The sequence below is a fragment of the Apus apus genome, chromosome 15, assembly GCF_020740795.1.
Source record: "Apus apus isolate bApuApu2 chromosome 15, bApuApu2.pri.cur, whole genome shotgun sequence".
In the NCBI taxonomy this organism is placed as follows: Eukaryota; Metazoa; Chordata; class Aves; order Apodiformes; family Apodidae; genus Apus; species Apus apus.
Window position 1 is genome coordinate 13,417,382 of NC_067296.1, and position 22,366 is coordinate 13,439,747.

Consider the following 22,366-nt stretch of genomic DNA (forward strand, 5'->3'; position numbering starts at 1 on the left):
TCTGAAGCTGGAGGGTTTCTTTGGGAGAAAAGTGGGTCTAGAACTGGCTACTGCACCTGCTGTGCAGCACCTGATGTGGCCCTGACCCAGGTTAGTGTTTCCAGACCATGGAGAGCCCTGAGAGCTCTGCAGGCTGCTCCTCCCTGGGAGGCTGCTGGGGAGCAGCAGAGGTGCACCTTGCAGAGCCTGTCTCTGTGTCCCTGCCAGAGTGGGCTGCAGCTCCTGGTGTTGATCTTCACAACCAGGTTGAAGAGCCTCACCCCTTGGGTGGATGGAGGGAATTAGACTCACCTGGCCTGCTCTGAAGTCTCACACCCAAGCCCTGGCACGGGAGGCTGAGAGTTAAGGACTAGTGTAAGATTTTTGCTCCTTCCAGTAGCTGCTGAGGAATGGGGAAGTGAAGATGATGCAGGTTCCTTGATTTCTTACATAAGTGGTTTGTGTTGTTTTGCTGATTTTCTTTTTCTTTCCAATGAAAACTTACTAGTTCATTATGAAGGTAAATATTTGGTGGTGTTTTCATTGGAGCTACAGGCCCTGAAGGAATGCACTTGAGGAAGAATTGAATTTTCAGGGTAGGGTTTTCTTTTTTTTCCTATTTTGTTTTTTGCTCATGTTTGTTGCAAGAGAAAGTTCTATTCCTTGTGCCTTTGGAGAACCATGAGTGAGCTGTAATGGTCTGAAATTTCAAGGGAAACCAAGATCTCCATATCTGCATTTGACTGCTTGGGGTTAGCAGTCCTTCTCAGTGGAAAGAAGCAATGTAGATTGCTCTGGCATCCAGATTTATTTTCTGGAACAAAACAAAGGTCACTCAATTACATGAGAGCTCCAGCTTAGATATATAACTGGCTAATGAGAAATTGCTGAATAATGTGCTCATTTTCTGCCAGTAGAAGGTAATAAATCTTTCCAGACTTCTCTGGCTCTATGGACACTGCTGTCCAGTCTCTTTATCAGCTTCCAACACAGAGATGGAGCCTCCATGGAGCTACACACTTCCCCAGTGCACAGCAGTCCCTAGGCTGGCTTTAGTGGCTATGAAACAATTCCCCTGGGTGCAGCTGGATGAGGGATCTCCATACAGGATGCCCCAGCATTGCTGACCTGGCATTTTGACTGCTCTTCTCTTGAGGTGTGTGCTGTGAGGTGGCCTTCAGAACTGGTTGTGGCACTGACACCAAGAAGTTAAGCAGCAAATAGCCCCAGGGGTGCTGTGAGCTTCACAGCCAAACCTAAACCTATTTTTTGAAAGCAGCAGGGAGAGCCTGGCTCCCAAGCAATGCTGTGCTCCCTGCTGCCCAGCCCAGCTGGCCGGGCTCCAACCCAGGTGACCACACCTGGCTGGGGACAAAGAGTTACCCCTGGGGAGAACGGGCTCTGGCAAGAACAGCTTGCTGTCAGCTGGCCTGGGGAGGCCTTTCTCACTCAGAGCCCTTCCAAAATCAGGGGGTTTATTGTGTTGCTGTTGGCTGTGAACTCTTTTTTTTTTTTTTTTTTTTTCCCCTCTGCAAAGCTGAATCCAACCCCGTGTGTGGGGTGAGAAGGGATGGCTGCTGGCCAGCTGCAGGCAGCTGGCAGGGGATGTACCAGCTCAGAGCAGGAAAATTCTGCATCTCAGCCTGCTGCCAGGCTCTCTGCCCTGCACGGGAGGTTTCTGCAGCTCTCTGCTTCAAGTGCAGAGCCTGGGCTGCCAGAAGGAGGACAAAATGTGGGCAAAGGACTAATGGCAAGGATGACTGTGACAGCTCCTGGTGTCCTCTGTGCTCACTCTTGACTTGCTGCTGCAGAAAAGGAGTGCTTTATGAATGTTTATTAATCTTTTGACAATGTGTGCATTCAGAATTTAAAGGCAAACTCACTAAATTCCCTTCTGTCTTTTCCTCAGCCCTGCTTGGGAAAAAGAAGGATGATGATGATGATGATGATGATGATGATGATGATGATAATAATAATAATAATAATAATAATAATGTTGGTTGCTAAGCCTTCTACTTGGTGCTGTAACAATGTTGGGAACTGGAAACCAAGGTACCTGGCTGTACCCAGCAGTGCCTCTATCTTTCCTGAACACTTATCAAGCCAAACAACCCACTAATTTGTTGAAACAGAAAAATTAAGTTCTTCTGCAGAGGAAACCTAGCTGGGGTGACTTTGCAGAGCTGGGTGCTTATTCTTTGTGGTCTTGAGCTCCAAAGCTGTACTATGAATGGCATCTTTCATCTGTAGATCTAGCTGATAACTAAATATCTAATTAATCTCTGCATGTATGGGGAATGGGGGAGACATGTTTAGGAGTTGTTTTTCCCAGCCCTGAAATGCTGTCAGCTCCAGGATGAAGTTACCATCTCAGTGTATATTCCCTTCAGTGGCACACAAGGCTTTGGGGGAAAGGTGTCAAATCTGCCAAGGAGACTCCTGAGGTTAGGTAAGAACTCAGGCTGGCTTTGGTTCATTCCTTTTCTTCTGAATTGTCTCAAGCCTGTGGACTTATTTAATGAACTAACTCTCCTGGCCCTTGCTGGGAGAACAACTACTCAATAATTGTCATCTCAATACCAACTGTAAATTTAAAGTGGTTTACAGGAGCTGTAACATTAAGATACCTTTCATGAGAAGTTTGTCCATGTACCTGCCCTCCATCCCCACAGGCAGCTTCCTGAGCATGGCTCCAGCACCCAAAGCTGGTGGCCTCCCTCTGCTCTTGGCTGAGCACTCCCAGGGCTTGAGAAGGGAAGATAATACATTTTTAGTAGCTTCTTTTCCTTGTTTTTGTGGCTTAAGTAGAAACATCACTGTCTAATTTAAAGGGTACATTTTACAAGGTTATTTATGGAAGTAATAACTTTTTTTTTTTTTCTGCTGTGTGTTTCCTGAAAGAAGCTGTCAAGAGCTGAAATCCTTTACTCTGTTATGAGTGGAGGATGCTGCAGCACTGGGCAGGGACAAGCTCTGCCTGCCCCAGAAGCACCTTAAAGGCCCTTTTGCTGGGACTGGAACAGACACACCAGCAGCAGACATTGGAGAGGACTCCAGGAGACTCTGAGAGCTGCCACTGAGCCTGCCTGGGCACACAAGGGGAGCCTTTTTCCTGCGTTTATGGTGTGGTGTGATCAGCAAGACACAGAGTATCCTCCAGGAGAGCCCGGATAGAAGGAGCCTTGTTGGGGCAGCCCATGGATGCTGCTCCCCCACAGCCAGGGCTGCAGCAGCTGTTTGACTTGGATGGGAGCATGAGGCTAAGATTTGTCCAGCTCCACTACCTGCACCTCTGCTGCTCCCTTTTCAGCAAAGCCAGCAGGGATGCTGGCCAGAAGACCACCAGCCCATCTCCAGGTACAGGGGTTACAAGGGTGCCTTTAACTTGCTCTTTTCTGTTTCTTCTTGCTCTGCCCCCATCTCTGCCTGGGCAGAACTGTCTTCTCTGCATCTCTCCTGGGATAGCATGAGAATTCTCTCCTGACTTGACAGGAATGAACAGTATTTGTCTGGATGTTACTGGGCTCTGCACCACAGCCTGGACCCCAGGGAGCTTCCAAGACATCTGTTTTCCCATCGGAAATGTTTCAGCATCCACCTCTTAGGAATCCAGGAGCTCAGCTGTCACCATCTAAAAATCTCACTTCTTAGGACTTGGTGGCAAAAGCGTTTCAATGATTTGCTTTTGGGAGCGAGGTCACGAAAGGTGAGGAAGACACTGGAGGCACAGAGAGCCTGGGGCTGGCTTAGCCAGGCAGCCTGTGCGAGCTGGTCCTCCTCTGTCCACCTGCCACCCTCCAGCCACAGGCAGCCAGCACTGTGTGAGGACACTGAGCTCCTTCAGGAGTGCCAAGACTGTGCGGTCCCACGTGCCAGCTCCAGGCAGGAAGCACACAGGGCTCCTTGACTTCAGACCTTGGACCCGACCACTGCATCCTGGCTTCTTGAAATCCTAACCTGAGCTTGGCTGATTTAGGGATATTATAGTGCAGGGGGAATGTGAGCCTGGCAGGGTCTGCTTGTGCTGGTGGGGTGACTGGCTATAACTAGCTGCTGGCTGCTGAATTGCTGCTAAAGACCATCTAATTAAAGAGAGCATTTAGTTTATTGCTGCTTTATTAGGCTTCATGTTGAAGCAGAATCTCCTCAGCTGCTGCAGTTTCCTTCCCTCACTCCCATCTTCTCCACATTGTCTTTTGGTAGATTTCCCCCCTCTTCTGGTTCTGAGGTTTGGTCTTCTGTGCCAGCCAATATTTTCCACTCCTGCTTTAACTAATGGAAATATAATTGCACATGCTAATGATGGATGTAATTAACCATCTCCACATCCCAGCTCCTCTGCCTGCTTCTTTGCTGAACACTCTTTGTTTCAGGTCAGCTCTCTCAAAGAGCAGAAATGACTGGTGGTACCTGAGGCAGGTACCAGTGCCTGCAGGTAGATTGTAAAGGCTGGAGCCTTTTCAGGGGCAAACAGCTCAGCACCAGCAGGGTCCCAGACTCATCAGTGCCATCTCTGGCTAATTGCAGCTTGGGCTTCTCCATCCAAACTCTGGCTGCTGTAATGAGGAAGGTTTCAAGCTGCTCTGAGACCTTTTAAGCAACTTCTTAGCAAGTATTGGCCGTGGTGTTGGATGCAGCCCACCCTGGGGAGAGGTGGGAAGCCCTGGGGCAAGAGGGTGAGAACAAGCCAAGTGGTTTGCATGGGGGAATGGTACATCTTGAACCCTTTACAGCGTAAGGAAGCCGGTGCTTTGTCCATCTCATTGCTAATCAAACCACTCACCCTACAACCTGTGTGCGCCTGGGGTCTGCTGGAGCCACCTAGACGCTAGAAAGGCCAGTGTCCCGGTCCTGCTGGGGAGCAGACCTGTCACCTCCCCGGCTCTCGGCCGGAGAGGAGCGGGTGAGAAACCAGCCAAGCCGCGCTCAGGTTGCAGGAGGCTCCTCCTCCAGCCTCCCCAGAGGGAAGGAGAGGCGGGGAGCCGGAGCCCGCAGCTCCAGGCTGCTTTACCTGCACCTCGCCCGCGGGCCGGGAGCGCGCCGGGGCCGGGAGCTCGGCCCCCCGCATCCCATGGGGTGTGCGCGGCCCCCGCCGCTCCCCGCTCCCCCGGGCGCTGCTCCTGCCCGGCATGGAGAGCCTGAGCCCCAGCCTGAAGAAGAAAGCCACCGAGCAGCACTACAGGGCAGAGGTGATGATTGCTGGAGAGCAGCTGAGGTAGGAGGTGATGAGACCCTTCTCCGGGCTGTGCCCTGCGGCTCCGGACCCCATCCCGTTAGCAGGAAGCTCAAAGCTTTATCCTTGAGCAAGCTCTTTCCCCAGGTGCCAGGGTCTCCCCCTCCCCAGTACCTGCTGAGCCTTCCCTCACCCACTGACCCCGTGGTGAACCAGGTCCTCTCCTGCATTACCTTCTCCTGCTCCCTGGGCATCTCCTGCCTTGCTCCTCCAGGTGCCAGGGAACTGGCAGGTAGTTTCAGATGGCAACAGGCTTTCTCAATCCCTTTGCGTCCTCCCCTAAACTCAGAGCCTGATGTGGTGACACTGAGGAGGCTGCCCGAGGTCCCTGGCTGGGGGCAGCATCGTCTCTGGGGCTGGTTGGACTTTGGGGGTGATTTGGAAGACGGTGACACAGGTGCCACCCACCTGAGCTGTTCTGCAGAGCAATGTGTAGGGTCTTCCCTCTCTTGAAAGTCACTTCTGGGAACTTCTGTTGGTTTGTAGTCCCAGTTCTTGAGCAACTTCTATTTTTTTTTTTTTCTATTTTTCTTGTGAAGATAGAAAAATATTCTATGCAAGAAACACCCACGTAGCTGAGAAAACGTGTTTCTTGTGTATGTGGGGTCAGAGACCCTGCTTGCTTGAAAGCCTGTAACTGTGGGCTTGTCTAGCTCTTGAGCAGAGTTTGCTTGTTTGTATCTGGAGCTGTTCTGTTTTGTTTTGAGATGTGGGTGGAAAGTAGGAAATATATCCTTGAATAACATAGAAAACCCAGAGCCCAAGTTTGCTAGCATCAGATTCCTAAAATTAGCTCTGTGTTGCTGTGTTCTCCATTCTCAGTGAGTCATGTCAGCTTGATTATTTGTTCTGTATCAAGAATCAATATTTTCCACCTAAGAATTAGGGCCCTATCTTGAAAAAACAGCCAGTGTCCAGAGTGGCTGGATGGAAAATCTATAGGGATGCATAACCACACTTCCAGTCTGCTGTCTTTCAAAAATATTGCTGTCCTGGCCCCAGGAATGAAATATTTTCCTTAGGTAGTGACTGGGAGAGCTGCTGCTGCTGCTGGAGTTTGCATCAAACTTCCTGCTTTTGCTGTCTCTGCAAGTCCATGTTGTAAGCAAGACTTGGAAAAGGAGCTTAACTTTCTTATAGGGGAAAGCAGCAGCTGATCTAAGAGCAAAGTGCCTCATTTCAATAACTTGGTGCAAGCAACATAGTTATGATTTTTTTTTCCATCCCAAGGGCAGGGCAGTCTTGTTTGTATTTATATTTCCAGTATTTTACTCCTCTGGAGTCCCTGAGATTTAAAATGGGTCCTAGAGCCTGGGCTCTAGGCTAGGTATTTGGGGACTAGGTATTTGGAGAGAAAATAAAGTAATCAAGATGAATTAAAACTGATCAGTGCTTGTGCAGAGGGAATGATGTGAACTCCTAGAGCCTTTTGGGGGACAGAAGCATATCAGATCCTGGACCACTTGGTGATTGTGACTGTAAGGAGAAGGAGATACTGTAAATCTGTCTGTGTGGTTTACTGCACTCTACAGTAGTTTTTATAAGCAAGATAAAAGCATAGTACAAAAGTCAAACTCTTCTGAAAACTGATAATACCAACTTTTTTTTTTTTCCTCTCAGCATTTGTCTGCCAGTGTCACTCCTCATTGTCAGTGTGAATATGCCCTGAGCCTTTAAAAAGGATGCTAAAAGCCTGAAGGGAGGCAAGTTTTGTGCAGGGAGGGGATAGCTTTCCATTAGTTCACCCAGTCGAGTATAAAACCCAAAGTACCTGTATGTTTTGGGACACCCATCTTTTTCTACTGGAGTGCCCAGGGATATGGGTGCTTTTGTTGGTGGCTTGGCAGGGAGCAGGCATGTCCTCCTGCTTCAGTCTGGGCAGGAGCCTGTTCCCAGTGCAGAAGGAGCTGCTGGCCAGTGTGGGGTGTAAAACCTGGGGAGGAGGGTGAAGAGATGGACACCAACCTGCTGCCTGGCTCCTCGGGCTGCAAGGAGAATTGAGTGGTGCAGAGCTGTGGTGCTCAGGGCTGCCTCTTGTGTTTTGGGAGTGGTACAGCCGGGCAGGTAAGGAGTTACAGTATCAGTCTTCCCAAGGACTGGGTGCCAGGCTGGTGTGGCAATGGGGAAACTGAGGCAGAGAGGCTGGATGATGCCTCAGGCAACAGCAGATGGGGCAGGGCTAAATGCCCACATTGTCCTTCCCTGCTTTTCCCCAGGTAAGGAATAAAGAAGTGCAGAAAGGAGCCTCCAGTCCTGCCCTGACTCTGGAAGCCTCAATCAACAAATAATGCTGTTGTATCTACGTGAAATCTCAAACATTTGTTTTCCCTGTTCCCCACGTCCTGCTCTGCCTCCCCACTATTGCATTTAATCAAACAAACCTTTGCTTCATCTCCACAGCTCTTTGGCTTCCCAGCAAGTTTGCAAATCCCTCTGAGTTTGGTTTGGCTGGAGGGATGAGTCTGTTCAGTGTCAGGATGGGTTTCCCAGCCAGAAATAGCTGCACAAGCCAGGGGTGAGGGAATGGTTCATGGGGATGGCAGGGAGCAAAACTGATCCTGAAGGAATGGAGGGAAGACCTGCCATGGTCCTTAGCTTATATGAGGATTTGGATTTCTAGCCCATGGAGGGTGAAGAGGAGTTTTGAGTCTTGAGTTTCTCCCCTTCAGAAAAATGAAGATCATTTCCCTTAGTATTTTAATCCCGGGTTTCACGAGGCTGCTATCTCAGCCTTGCTCCTCACATCTCCTGTCAACTTCTTTGTTTCAGGCACACAAACCTGCATGAAAATCCCATACTGGTTTTCCTGGGTGTTGTGTGTTCCTGGGTGGTGCTCTGTAAGAGAGGCCTAATTAGTATTTTCTAATTGCAACAAATGGCTTATCTGCATTGAGATATTGTGGAACAGTGCTTTGAATTCACACACCCTGCTGTAATCTGAATTTCTCAAGTACAGACAAGTCCTTGTGCACTCTCCTCATGGTCAAGTGAGCAAACCATTCTCTAATTACTCTGTTAAGCTGCATTAATCACTCTTAAACATGAAATGTACTCAGTAGATTTATGTCTTGGGCAGAAAAAGTGAGTGGAGGTGGAAGGTTTTCTCCTCTGGGGAACAAAATGGTGATTTCAGTCACTGTCCAAAATTTTCAAAGGTGCCGAGTGTTTTATTTGGATACTCAAACTGAGACACTGTTAATTAAACTGCTCATACTTGGATGCTCTGGAACTTGGGCTCATTTCAAGCTATGTAGCTGAACATGCCAAAACTTGTTTTTCTGGCCAAAAATCTTGGGTCCACAGGTTTTGTGGTTCTCTGCTGAACTTGGTTCTCTTGAAGTGGGGATGTCTTCCTGGAGGAGATAGGGGACACTGCTCAGTGTGGCAGCTGCCAGGTGACTATTATTCAGAAAATGAGATGAGAACTACATGATCAGAATGACCTTGAAAAGCCTAGTATTAATTTTTCAGCACAGGTGATGGTGAGGACTGGGAAGCAGGCTTGTGCTTGGCAGGATTTCTTTTTACACCTCATTTTTCTATACATACATTTAAATACAAGTAGGAAAAGAGAACATCTCTCTTCCCCTTTGGGCTGCCACAGGTGTGCAAAGCTCTCCCCTCTCCCCCAGCATGTACTGGTCCTTTTGCAAACTGGGAGGACTGCAGCAAACTAGGTTTTGCTGAGCCTGTTTGGGGGTTTTGTTTTGGTTTTTGTGGGGTTTTTTTCTGTAAAGACAGGAACAGAAAAGGTCATTTGGATGACGTATCTTTTCAGGGCTGTTCATTTTACTCAGTTTCTGTGGGAATGTGAACTGGAGTTAATATCCTTGAAAGCTCCACCTTGGCATTTGAGATGCTCAAGGTCTCTTTCCACGGGTAGGAGATGATGGACAGTGCCCCAGGGAAGCATTCTCGCTCTGTGCAGTCACGTGTGGGCTCTTGGTGCAGAACTTCAGGGATTGCTCTGGCTGTGCAGCAACAAGGCAGTAAAAGTAGCACGTTTTCCAATACAAGAAAGCCCTTTTCTTCAGGGTATAGGCCCTGATTCAGACCTTTAGTTCTGAGATCACAGTGAATACACAGAAGCAGTGGAGAGAAGAGCTCCTTGTGTTCCTCTCCAGCACCCCTAACACTGCTGGAAAAGTGCTGCCCTGCCAGAGGAGCAGGGACGTCGTGTTTGGAACAGCTGAAGTGACTTAAACTCTTGATTGCCTCGAGGTTTGTGTTTTGGTTTGGTGTGGGTTTGTTTTTTTTTTTTCCCCTATTTACACTGCTGCGGATCTGCCTTTCAACAAGGTTACACAGGTTGAATAATGATGTCTTTGTAATGACCTTGACAAAGAAACAATGTGGTTACCCAACACAGCCTTCCCAGAGCAAACGCCTGTGAAGGCAGCGACTGCCAAGCCAGGAGTGTTTCGTAAGAGTCGACTCTCATGTTCCAGCAAGAATTTTGTCCTTGTGTTAGCCTTTTATTTTTAATTTTCTTTTTCTTTCTGAAGAAGTAATATGTACATGGGGTAGGTCTTGGCATCTAGAAAACTCATAATGCTGCATTACACATCCTTCCTTCATTTTTTTGGGGTTAATCTGCAAGCACGATTATAAACCACTTGTGGTTTCACTGCCTTTGTTTTTGCAGCGTGGTCCATGGGCTGGTTTACAGAGGGTGTCAGCTGAGCTGTTGGAAAACGCAGTTGGTGTTTTGTCCTTCTGTGTCTGAAGGGCAGAATTTGCCTCCTTGTAGTTGATGGGAAACAGTAAACAAGAGGAAAGTGAAAAGGCCACAAGGACACTGGAGCTGTGCATCTTCCGCTGCCCTGGGTCTGTGGGAAAGAGGGAAAACTTGTCACAAACTTAAAATAGAAAGAAAGTCCAAGACGCTGCTGCTCCAGAGGTGCTTGGCTGCCATGTAATTCCTACCCTGGCAATAGTTCCCAATAGAATAGTTCCAGAATAATTGTATTTTTAATTTTATTGTTTTTCAAATCCTAGTTTTTACTAGTATTGTTGGCTGAAAATCTCTCTCTTTTTTTTTTTTTTTCCCCTCCACAAGAGCTGTTCATTTCCTGCAGAATTTTGAAATATGATTTTTTTTAAAAAAAGAGAGGGGAAGCAGTGTTCATCAGAGTCACAGAATGGTTTGGGTTGGAAGGAACCTTAAAGCTCATCTAGATCCAACCCCCCTGCATGGGCAGGGACATGTGTTGTCCCAGCTGGTGTCTGTCCAGGTGCTGGGTGCTGATGGGCTGTGCATTATTGTGTCAAATGTATCTATGGTCTTTATGGACTCCTGCAGACTCTTGATAGCAATAGAGTATTCTTGGTTCAGCATCTCTTATCTCTGCCAAACATGCCTCTAAAGTGGCATCCCACTTGTTGATTAGTAAGGACAGGAAGTGTATAAAAAGTGGCTGTTTGTCTTCTCCCATAGCAGAGGGCTGGTGGGGCAGGGAGCCTCTCTGTTTGCTGTTGCTGCTGCCTGGCTCTGATTGCTCTTTGACAGCAGACCAGGAAATAAAGGAAAAAGCTAAAAACTCTAAAAACAGCAGGCAGTTGTCTGCTGCAGGGTGGGCTCTTCTCTTCAGGTAAAATCAGTGTGCAGAATGACTGTTGGTCACTTGTGAGAATGAATCTTCCAGGTAGAGAGAGCAAAATACTGGCTACAGGCTTTAGTATTTGAGGGAGGGCAGTCACAAGCAAGACCAGGAGCTGCTTCTGCATGAGTCTTTGTCTTAGCTTTTTAGTTACCTGCAAGGTCTGAAAAAATGAGTTATTTTGACTCCTAGTAGCCTGAGCATTAATTATGTCAATCAGTTACTGAATCTTCATTCAACACAAGTTTTTCTCTTTAGACTTTTGAGACCCTAATATTTGTAAATCCTACAATATAGGATAATACATTATTATCTGATAGACTTTTAGGATATTTAAAGCTTCTAATGCAGTGCCTGAAACTGTTGTCCAACATGATGTGGGGTGCACACAACTTCTTCAAAGAGAACAAAAGAACGTGAGGCATTAAGTAAAGAAAGGCTGCAGTGATTAATGCCTCTGTAAAATAAAATGGCCCAGGGCAAAACTGTGAATTGAAATTCATAATTTGAAACCAGCAACATCCTGGAGTAACTGAGGAGATATTAATTAAACATCTCCCCTCTGAATCTGCTGCATCCATTTTGCATTTTCCAGGGTTAGTATTTTGGGAACCGCCATGACTACAGGGCAAAAGTTTGGCTTCTGGACAGATCTGCTGCCAGGCTGGGTTGGCTTTGGCTTGAACACAGAAGATCTCTGTGCCTTGTGGCTTGCTCAGTTGTTAAGGTCCTTTTAAAAGTCAAAGCCATACGTGCCTGGGCAACTGTCACCCATATATATCTTTCCATCAGAGTCCCAGACTAGCCATAACGTCAGGGTTTTCAGGATAGGAGGCTTGTTGTTCTGGTAAACTCTGTCCCAGTCTATCCCAGCTTGAGCCAGAAAATGTCAGGACTGTTGTCCAGTGTTGCTGTGGACTAGTGGGTAGATGGGTTAGTAGGTGGTGCACAGGGCCCACCTGGCAGTCCTCTCAGACACCTGCAGATAAACAAGTGCTGCTGCTACTGCTGCCCCCTGAGCTGTGGCTAAGACTCTGTCCTGGGGCAGCTACATTCCTGCTTTCATGGCAGTGGGGAAGGAGAATTAGGCACAGAATGGTGCCAAGATGACAAATATATCTACTATTAATTTTTTTTTTCCTATGTTTTGGCCTTTTTTCCCAAGTTTCTGTTGGCTGCTCTGTATGTTTACAGGCTTAATTAGAGCAAAAGCAAATGAAAAGTTCAAACTGGGTCCAGTGCAGGCAATTATACACCCTGTGGAGTGGTAGGAGAGAAGAGGATGATGGAGGGAGGCTCCTTAGGGTTGACTGATGCAGCTTTGGAAGGCCAAGAGGCTTGGTTGAATTCCTGAGTCAACATGTGCTTGCCTGAATTCCCAAAACATCAGTGGTTTCTCCAGGCTGGGCAAACACAGGGTTACTAGACCCAAACTCCCCAGTAACACCAGCTGTTCTCAAGGGCTGTCTGTCCCTCCAGGCTTCGCCTCCACGATGGGAAGCTCATTAAGGACAGACGTTACCACCTCCGGACGTACCCAAACTGCTTCGTGGCCAAGGAGCTCACGGACTGGCTGATCGACCACAAGGAGGCGCCGGACAGGGAGACAGGGATCCGCCTCATGCAGAAGCTGATGGACCACTACATCATCCATCACGGTGGGTGGGTCTCTCTTCTGCCTGTTGAGTCTCTCGGGGGGGTATTTAGCTCTGTTTCTGGTCACCACTTGTGACCACTAACCCAGGATACGGAAGTGTGGTCAGGTCCCTGTTCACCACTGTCCTGTGGGTGAGGGCTGGGAGATGATGGGTGGACATGAGGCTGGGGCGGGGGAGGGGGGTTGGATGGTGGTGGAGCTGCAGCACTTTGGGGTGATGTACCAGTTCCCTGTCCCACAGAAAGGGGAATTGGCTGTGCACTGGAAAAACAGGAGCTGGAGAGGCTCTTGTTTGGAAGCAAGTTCAGTAACACCTGATCTGTGTTGCCTGACAGCAATTGCACTGGCAGCTGGTGGTGAATATTTTTAGAGAAGTTGGTCTAGGGCATGTTTGTGTCACACAGAATTGAGGCTGAACATACTTCATATCTGCAGGAAAAGCCAGGGTTTTTTACTGTAGGAACCCAGGGTTCCTCAGTTTCCTTATCCATGGTGGGTGGGACAAGTAGGGGTGTGGATTCTGCATCACTCAAAGCTAAAAATCAGCTGGTACCTGTCAAGCTGGGGCTGAAGCAATCCTGGAGGAATGTCTTCCTTGGGCAGCCCTCCATGTCAAAGGCTTGTTGGGGGAACCTGTTAAAAGACAAAAATGAAAAAGAAAAGGGAAGTGGGGAAAAACAACAGCTTGGTGCTCAATCCCAGCTCTTAGTATTTAGGCTTTGTTCTTTTTAAAAATGATTTGGAACTTTCAGTTGTTTTGGAGTCACTTGGGGATGTACTGTGGTCTGAAGCACGTGCTTCAGATTGGCAAAGAGCTGTTTCTCTCCCTGGGATTTTCATGCCCAAGCAGGAACTAAAGACCTGGATCATCAAACAGGCCTGGGACACCATTGCCCTTGGTGGGAAGGGTTGTGGCTGAGGTGCTGACTCCTGCCTGAGCCCTCTTGCTTCCAAGTCTCTGGGACAGGAGCTGTGGTTACTTGGAGCCAGGTGGTGGTTGGTCACAAGAGGATGCAGCTGTGACAACCCTACCAAATCCAGCTCTCTCTTCCCCCCTCTTCCTTAGGGTCCAGAGATAGCTGCCTTTGACCACAGTGCTGCAAACACTCTGCTGCTGCTTGCTGAGGTTAATGCCCTTTACGTTAAGCTGCCTTGAACAAAAATAAACTCTGCTGCTGTGCTTTATCACCAAAGCATGAAGCTGCAGCAGTGAGTTCTCTGTTAAACATTAACATTTAAACCTGATTATTTTTCCATCTCTCCAGCCTACAGTTTCAAATCAACCCATTAGTTAATTAAACCTGGGCAGCACTTGGTGCCAGTGCTGTTTTGATTGCTTATTGTGGACACGTCCCTCCTGCTTCTGTGATAATTCCTGCCTGGACACAGAAGTTGACTTTCCAACTTGTCTTATGACCATTAATTTTCATTAGTCCCTTGGAAATGGGGCTGCCTCTTAACCACAGCACCGTGCTAAGTGCTTTGCAATTGGCTGTCTAAACTGTTTGCCCTCTTCTCTGCTGGGATCCAGAAGACAATAATTATCTCATGAAGATCATTGTCTGCTCTGTCTCTTAATGGTCTGTTGTGGTTTGAGTTGTTATTCTCTTACATGCTGGAAACACGTTGAAATTGGTCTTCAAACAGCAAAAATGCTTTGGTTTTTTTGTGGGTGCAGTCCTGGGAGGTTTTATGCTCAGTTCCACACGAGGACATCTGAATCATTGCTCCTTGGAGCTGTTGAGATCCAAACTTTCCCCTTTCAAAACAACCTTCTTGACCTGCCTTCTTGCTTGATGAGTCAGGGGCTTTAGTGTCCTGATTTCATACCCAGACAACTGCTGAGGAGCAACGATGAACTCCAGATAATCTGACAGTTTGTAGCTTTTTGCTGCTCACCAAAAAGGGAATGAAGCTTTGTCAGTCTGTTCAGGAGAATGAACAAGTGTCAAAATGTTTCAAAATAAGTATCTTGTGTTTTTTTAGTGTATTATGTTACTTTAACCAGGAAATATTTGTTATTTCCCCTCCCCCCCTTGACTGATATTCTTTGTTTTCTGGGCATATTCTTTACTCTATTGTGTTGGTTTTTTGCTGTTGAAGTTTCTCCCTCTTGCTTCGGACTGGTGGACCTGAAGAAAGGCAGGCTGACTGAGTTGAGAGCTGCTGTGTGATTTTAGGGTGTGTTTTTTTTGACTTGTAGTCTAGGCATCTGTTGCAGTCAAGTTTCTCTCAAAGCTGTATCCCAAATATTTACCTGCTAAATGTTGTGTGCACTGAACAGCCATGTGTTTACAGGCTGTGTGCTCACTACCAAAATAAATATGAAACTGAGGCTTTCCATATCAACTTGACTATTCTAGTTGCATGCTCCTGGCTTTCAAGAAAACCCTCTCCTGAGGTCAGTTTGTCATGCAAGTGACAGGGCAGGGTTGGCACAAAACAGTGTGGAAAAGCTGATGTCATTATACCTTTTAGCTTACAAGTATTTTTGACAGGGACAGGTTTTTATGGGGTTTTGGAAGCAGTGCAGGGTTTTTACTCTTGTCCTCCAAGTCTACTTACATGTGGCAGTAGCTTTCTAAAAAAGCTGACTGAGATGATTCTGTTTGTTCTCTTTTAGTCTAAGCCAAAATATCAATTTTTTTTTTTATTTTTTTTTTTTTAATCTAGCTTATTTTAATGAATGTTTTAGTGCTTTAATGTCTGGATCAAAATGTAGAACCAAACTCAGGCTTTCCCAAGGTCTGCTCAGTGGGACTGACCATCAGGGGCTGCAAGCATTTGTAAGAGCCTGATGGAAAGTTGAGATGCTGGTTGCTCCATGGTGTGAGGGGCATGGAGGAGGACATCCCAGGCAGCTCCCATGGCTTTTCACCTGGAGCTAATGCCCTGCTGAGCCCGTGGAGCTCTGCCTGTCCCTCAAGGCCACCTGCAGCACTGACGTCCCTGCTCTGAACTCCTCCTTTCAGTGTGTGATGAGCACTCAGACTACAAGGACGCCAAGCTGCTGTACCGCTTCCGCAAGGACGACGGGACCTTCCCGCTCAGCAAGGACGTGAAGGTGTTCATGAGAGGACAGAGCCTTTATGAGAAGTACGTGAGTTCTTCTTCACAAAGCAGCTCTCAGTGAGGGGTGGTTGGACCTGGGCTGCTGCCTGCTCTTGCTGCTGGTGCTCTGCTGCTGGGAGCCAAGGCTGCAGGTGGCTTTTCTCTTTCTTCTCTGCACCCTCTGTCCAACCAAAACCGTCCTGTCATTCTGTGAACTGCTGTTTCCTGAGCCCTGTCAAGGCCACAGGACAACCAACACCTTTGGAGCTGGGACAGGAGCTGCACTCTGAGCTCATGGATGTTTTTCTGGGCTCCAACCCACATGCAGATTCTGCTCTCTGGGGCAGGGAGGCACTAGGGTCCAGTTTGCAGCTGGAGTGTTCCTGGGATGGGTTCTTCCAGTTGCCATTCCCAGCCTTCCCACAGCCTCCCTGGTTGAGCTGCCTCCACCAGCATGATTAGGATTTATGTCCCACCAATCAGTAGGGTACAGGACCTTCAGGGCCGTCCTGGGCCTGGGTCCTTGCAGCTCACTTTGCCTATTTGCAGAACCTGTAACAGCCTACTTCTCAGACAGTAAAGAAAACTCCTCCCACCTCCAATTATTCAGTTTTATTCGTGTTGGTTGTTTCAGGTTTGAGTCCAAGCTATCTTGCCAGGTAGCTCACAAGTCATTTCCTTAGGCTGGGTTCCACCACAACACCCCTCCCTCTGGACCCTTTAGCAGCCTCTTCACCCCTTCCCATCGCTCACCCCTGGCAGCCAGATTCACAGACTGGCTCTCAGGGAGAGCTCCCCCAGCCAGGCGGGCAGGGATTTCGGGTGTCCCCTCTGGCAGACCCGCACCACTTGTCCTTCGCTCTTGCTGGCAGTGGGACCGGGAGGGGATCGGTCGCATCCCGCGGTGAGCCCGCTGCACCCCCTCGTGGAGACATTGCATTTAGCTCTCCTGCTGCAGCCTGAAGATGTGTTTGCTGAAACGCACCTTCTCCATCAGTTCGGACTCTGCCGTTTGTTGCACGCCTTGGGTTGCTTGCTTGGCTTTCCCCTGTGATCTTGAGCTGAAGCTGCAGCTGAGCTGGCTTTGCTGAAGCTGCTTCCTCGGCTGGGCTGAAGTTTTACCAAGCTGCCTGACTGCAGCTCTGCCTTGCCCCTTCCCTTCCCCCGGCTCCAGGCACCAGTGGTTTGGCTGTAACGCTTTGCCTGCTTCTCTTGGCCCTGCTTCTCTTGGCTGCAGCTCCAGGGTGGAACAGCAGCATCACAGGAGCCTTGTCCCACCTCTGTGCCAGGCTGGTGAGCGTGGAAGGGTCAATTCTGAAGGTGAGAGAGGAGAACTCGGTGAAGTACCAGAGGACTTTCCTGGGCTGTGAGATGATTGACTGGCTCGTTCAGGAGGGAGAAGCAGAGAACCGAAAGGAAGCGGTGGAGCTGGGCCGGGCGCTGCTGGAGCATGGGATCATCCAGCATGGTGAGCCAGGGCCTGGCTGGAGCTGGGAGGGAAAGCAGGAGATGAGCAGAGCCATCAAGGCTGTGCTAAGAACAAACCCCCATTCATGTCATGCAACAACTGCTGGTCAAGTGCCCACTTGGAGATGGTAATAGGGCCTTTTAGTTCTATGTTTGGAGCTGGTGACCTTTGAAATCAGAGCAGTCTTCTTCCACCACCCACAAAGGCTTTGAGCTGCAATCTGAGCTACTGCTTTTCAGTTCTTCAAAGCCTCCGGCTGCAGGACTAGGATCTGCCCCTGGGTGTTTGAAGGGCTGGGTTGTGAGGATATGATGCTCAGCTCTGCTTGGTGGGAGATCGGAACCATCTGGAGGAATGAAACTTTCCATTCAGCAGGCAGGGAGTCCTCTGAGTGTCTTGGGACAGGGGCAGATGACAGAGGGCTGTGACTCAGTGATGTACCTCGGGGAGATGGCCCTGATGCTCCTCCTTCCCTGGAGGTAACATTCTGAAACAGTCAGAAAAGCTGCAATAGAGCACAGAGGCAGTAAAACCAATTAATTTGGGTCCCCCAATATATTTGCTACACATTTCTCACACCTCCTCAGCCTCTCCCTCTTTTCCTGTTCTCTCCTAGTCTCCAATAGACATCACTTCTCTGACAGTGACATCCTCTACCAGTTCTGGATCAACTTTCGCCGGAGGCGGCGTCTCACAGAGCTGCTCAACGAGAACTCTTCTCGTGCCCTCTCTGAGAGCCCAGACAGCCCATTCTGCCTTCGCAAGCTCAACCCAGACCCAGGCAACACCAGCTTTCTCTCTGGTAACTGTGGATGTGTTTGTGGAAGGGTGTGAAAGCAAGGATTACATTACCAGAGAATCCCAGAGCTGAGGGTGTTGCCCCAGCAGATGATAGGATGTTCCTCCAGACATCCCGTGAGGTGACCACCCATCCCACTGGTGTGTGGTAGATGTCACCGTGCAGTGGCAGTCTCTATCACAGCTCCCCACCCCAGGAAAATAACTCAGCTTACCATCAGCTGAACTCTTGATCTTTCTTTGAAGCTAATTTCATTCTTTCTAAGCTTTTTCCCTTAGAAATTACAAGCCTGATGCATAATTAAAAAAAAATTTAAGAGAATTTAAGACATCTTCAGGGCATGCTTACCTGTCAGATGTGGATCAGGCAGGTGGGGGAGTTTGTTATTTTAAACTAGTCTGTTCCTTCTTGAGTAATTGTTATTTCTGCCTCTTTCAGTCCAGACCTACAAGGAGATCAAAGTTGCAGTTCGAAGGAGCAGCATCACTTCCCTCGCTGGAAACTCCAACCCCTACTTCAGCACCACTCCCACGCTGGTCTTCCCTCCTGTGGCCGAGTGCAACCCCAAATCAGGTCTGGGCTTCTGCATTGCCCTGTCATTGCACGAGGTGCATCTATCCCCTCAGGGGACAAGGTCAGCTCCAGCCTCAGGTCCAAGCCCATCCAATGTCAGCCTGGTGACTTGCTAGAGGAGAGGGTCAGCCTCACCTCTGGGGCTTGAGTTGGAAAGTTGTGCAAGTGTTTTGGAAAAAAAAATATCTGAGATGAATGCAAAGATCTCTGTGTGCAATAACTGGGGCTGGTTCTAACATCTGTTCTCCAGCCCATGGTAATCCCCAGGCTGCCCAGTTATGCACTTTCCTGTAGGAAACCCTTGATTCTGATAGGATCTGTCACCCTCTGCTCTAGTGTTAAAGAGACCCGTCAGCAATGAAGAGCTCCTGTCCCCTGGGGCCCCGTACATCAAGAAAACTCTCACTGTGAGTGACCAGAGCGAATGGTGTTGTTAATGCTGAGCTCTCTGCCTGCTCTTTGGGGGCTTTCTGTCTGCTGCTCTTACCTGGCCATGTTGAGACTTTGATTGCATGTCACATCATCACGGCTCCTGCTTGGTGAGTCTCAGTGGGTCAGTGTCTGCAGATACTTTTGTGGGTGAAAAGGCACAACCTCTGCTTTAGTTTAACATACAGCAAAGGGGTTGATCAGGAAAAAGAATGTTTCCTGGACACACAAACTCCCATTTGTGTTTCATCCAGCTCTGTGCAAACTATAGAATCAGGTAAGTCTTGTGACAGTTGAGACTTGGACACTCATCCTCTGTCACACAGATTTTTGTTCAGCTAGATGCATCTTTCAGGTTCCTGCTGCAGATCAGATGTGCTGATAGAATCCATCAGCATCTGATGGAGCAGCTCTGAACAGGCAGCATCTAAGAGCCACCCTTCCCTTTTTTACAATGGGCTTTTTTTCATAGGCAAAATAAACAGCTGCAAAATCTCCTGGATGCTGCAAACAACCTGAGTTTTGGGGTTTTGATTTTCTAATTATTTCTAAAGCTGTCGGACCAGTCAAGGCAGGGCTGGTGGGTGCTGGGTGTGGATGCTGCCAGACAGCTCCTGCCCTGAGGATCCTGTCACGCTTGTTTATTTTTGTGTGAAAGGGCTGGGAAGTTTTCTGTCCACCTTTGGAAGGGGGAATCTCACAGTGGCCAGTTTAGGAAGTGTGAAGGCTGCCTTGCCATCCTGTCTTGGCACAAGTGGGGTTACAGAGGAGCTGTGGATCAGGTTCCCAAATTAACTATGCTGTAGAAATTGGTGGGAAGAAGGAAGAAAAATAAAGCTGGTGCCTTAGTGTGGCACGTCCTCATACGTGCTGTTCATTCCCCTCCTGTGCGCTCTTGCCCTGCCCTTCAACTCTGCCAGCCTGGGCCTTTCATGGCTCATTTCCTTCTGCTTAGCTCTGCAGTTGCTGTTATTTATTTATATGGGTAATGTGCAAAGTCCTTTGAGAATTCCTTCTCTCTTTAGTCACATCAGATGGCTACAGTGTCACAGCAAACTCCTCTGACAGACTGAGATCAGAGTGGGAAAAATGAAGGATGGCTGCTCCCACCCAGGAAATGCTGTCCTGTGCCAAGGGGAGGCACCTTGTGCGTGCTCTGGAAATGTTCTCAGCACGCTCTTGGTGTGTTCCTTGCACTGCAGGTTCTGGCTGCCTGTGCTTCACTCTTCTCCACTTGCTGGCAGGGAATATTAGTCTGAAAGCAGCTTTGCAGAGAGCAGTTAATCAATGGTTCTGCACCTTGTTTGATGCTCTGCCCTTTCTCTCCCATCCATGACAGACTGGGTTCATGTGCAGAGCTCTCCATCTCACTAGAAACTGTTGCATCTCCTCTCTCCAGCCCATTCCTTGTTTTTATAAAACCCTTTTGTTCTGCTTGTAGATCGTGGGGGATGCAGTGGGCTGGGGGTTTGTGGTCCGAGGAGGAAGACCTTGCCACATCCAGGCAGTCGACCCTGGAGGACCTGCTGCTGCTGCAGGGATGAAGGTACTTCTTACTTGTGGTGGTGTAACAGGAGGCAGAACTTATGTCCTGTTTGAGCTCTTTGGGCTGAACACATCCTCTGTGACAATCCCACCTCCTGCAGAGGAGATCAGTTGGATCCAGTGGGCACGTGGAGCCCTGGATGTGCTGCCAGGGGCAGAGGGCAGGGTGCTCTGGGCAGGCAAAGTCCACCCTGTGGGGCTGCACAGTGCTGGATTTGCCTGCTGCCAGGGCAGCAGTGGGGCTGCAGGCAGCTAAAACTGAAAAAAAGGAAATCTTTGTTAAAATTAAGCTGTCTCCATGATAGATTTTGGAGCTCTTGAAACAGTTTGAGCTGCTAAAAACAAGGCAGGGAATTCCCAGTTCAGCACCAGTAACTGTGTTTAACCCCAGTGCAGCAGGAAAGGAGCAGAGCTTTTCCCTGAATCACCTGCTCTCACAGCTCCTGAGAGGTAACACCTTTTGTGTTGCTCTGCTATTAACTAGGTGGTTCTGTGTGGAACTGTTTCTCCATGTACATGAAAGCTTAACCTTAGGCTGATGCCTCGTTTTGTTTCATCAAGTGACTTCCAGGCTTTCCAGCTCAGGTGAAATGAACTGAGGTCTTGATACACATTTTAGATGCAGGCAGGTATGGAGTTTGTGTGTAGAGTTTTAGGTACGACTGACAGAAGTGGAGAGTTTCACAGTTCTCTCTGAAAACCCCAGCAGTAAGGGAGTAATTTCTACAAATTGATGCAAGTCTAAAGTCACTAGGATATCTGAAATAATGGATCTTTCAGAGACAGAGTGTGACTCCTTGTTTGCTTCTGGCAGGATTGGAGTGGGATGGATCAATTTGTTTCATTTACTCAAGAGCCCAGTTAATTTCTCCTTACCTAATCTCATTTGTTATTGGATTGCTAGATGTTAATATCGTGCCTCTGTGAAATGAGCCAGTGCTCATAAATGAGCGGTGGTGGTTTTGTTTTGGTTTTGTTTTTTTGTTTGTTTGTGGTTTTGTGTTTGTGTTTGTTTGTTTGTTTGTTTGTGGCTTTTTTTTTTTTCCTTTAAGAACATGGTCTAAATCCCTTAGGCCCCTTTGTTATGATGTAGTGATCATAGCACAGTGATTACCACTGGGCTGGAATGCTGTAGGCTTTGCAAGATTTTGTAGCAAGTTATTTGTGTTGCAGCCTCCAGCTCTGGTCTGCCATGGGCAGAAGTTTCCATGAAAACACCAGCTGGAGGTAACCTGCCCTTCCTCTCCTTACAGGTGTGCCAGTTTGTTTTCTCAGTGAATGGTATGTATGTTTTGCATCTGGACTACCAGACCATCAGCAGCCTCATCATGACAGGACCCCGAACTCTGGTGATGGAAGTCATGGAAGCCACTGAATGAGTAAAAGAGTCTCATCCCACCACTGTTGGGAAAGGCAGGATGCTTCACTAAGCAAGGATGACTGTGGGGAGGGACCAAGCTTGACCTTTCACTCTGAAATGTTAGCCAGGCATTTTAATATATTTTCAAATAAATACATTCTAATAGACAAGTCTTGGATTTTGATGATGTTCAAAATTTTGGCTCTACCTGATCTTGAGAGGGTTTCAGCTCTTCCATCTTTTTAATGCCAATAGGAGAGTTCAGCCCATTATGAAACTAAGCCCTAGAACAAGCCACTTGCCCAGCCGAGCTGCAAGGCAGGTGGTACAAGCTGGTAGGCAGCAGGAAGTTTGAGACCAAGAAAGTGAGCATGTCTGAGCTGCCTTGAGTCATCTGTACATCCTGCTGAGAGTGCAACGTGCTTCCCAGATGGCCCCCTCAGCCCTGCCATCGACTGTCAAGTAAATAAGGAAATATGTCTGCTTCCTGGGAAAGAAAGTCTAAGGAGCCTGCTACTCTCTTGGCTTAGCCATGCTCACAGCCAGCCTAGTTGCTCTTCCCAACTGAGTTTCTTGAAAGGTGAGACCTCCAAGATTTTGCTTTTTGTGTCCCCAGTTCTTCCTAATACTGAAATTCATTAACCAGCTTCACCTCAGCATGCAGCCAGGCAG

General features: G+C 48.2%; 1 protein-coding gene across 1 annotated transcript; it reads left to right on the plus strand.

Moving 5' to 3' along the window:
* Positions 1–4,933: 4,933 nt before the first annotated feature.
* On the plus strand, positions 4,934–21,864 carry LOC127390859 (DEP domain-containing mTOR-interacting protein-like). The gene is made up of 9 exons (XM_051632955.1): positions 4,934–5,194; positions 12,292–12,470; positions 15,442–15,565; positions 16,810–16,988; positions 17,605–17,790; positions 18,226–18,360; positions 18,697–18,767; positions 20,231–20,335; positions 21,588–21,864. Exons 1-9 carry the CDS (start codon positions 5,109–5,111, stop codon positions 21,711–21,713), a joined length of 1,191 nt encoding a protein of 396 aa, XP_051488915.1. The 5' UTR covers positions 4,934–5,108; the 3' UTR covers positions 21,714–21,864.
* The last annotated feature ends 502 nt before the right edge of the window (positions 21,865–22,366 follow it).

What these genes read in the sequence shown, in the direction of transcription:
- LOC127390859 (XM_051632955.1), top strand. Translation starts at nt 5,109, where the DNA reads ATGGAGAGCCTGAGCCCCAGCCTGAAGAAGAAAGCCACCGAGCAGCAC. An exon ending in ATTGCTGGAGAGCAGCTGAG is followed by an intron (nt 5,195 to 12,291) that starts GTAGGAGGTGAT and finishes CTGTCCCTCCAG; the next exon opens with GCTTCGCCTCCACGATGGGA. An exon ending in CTGCTGCTGCAGGGATGAAG is followed by an intron (nt 20,336 to 21,587) that starts GTACTTCTTACT and finishes CTCTCCTTACAG; the next exon opens with GTGTGCCAGTTTGTTTTCTC.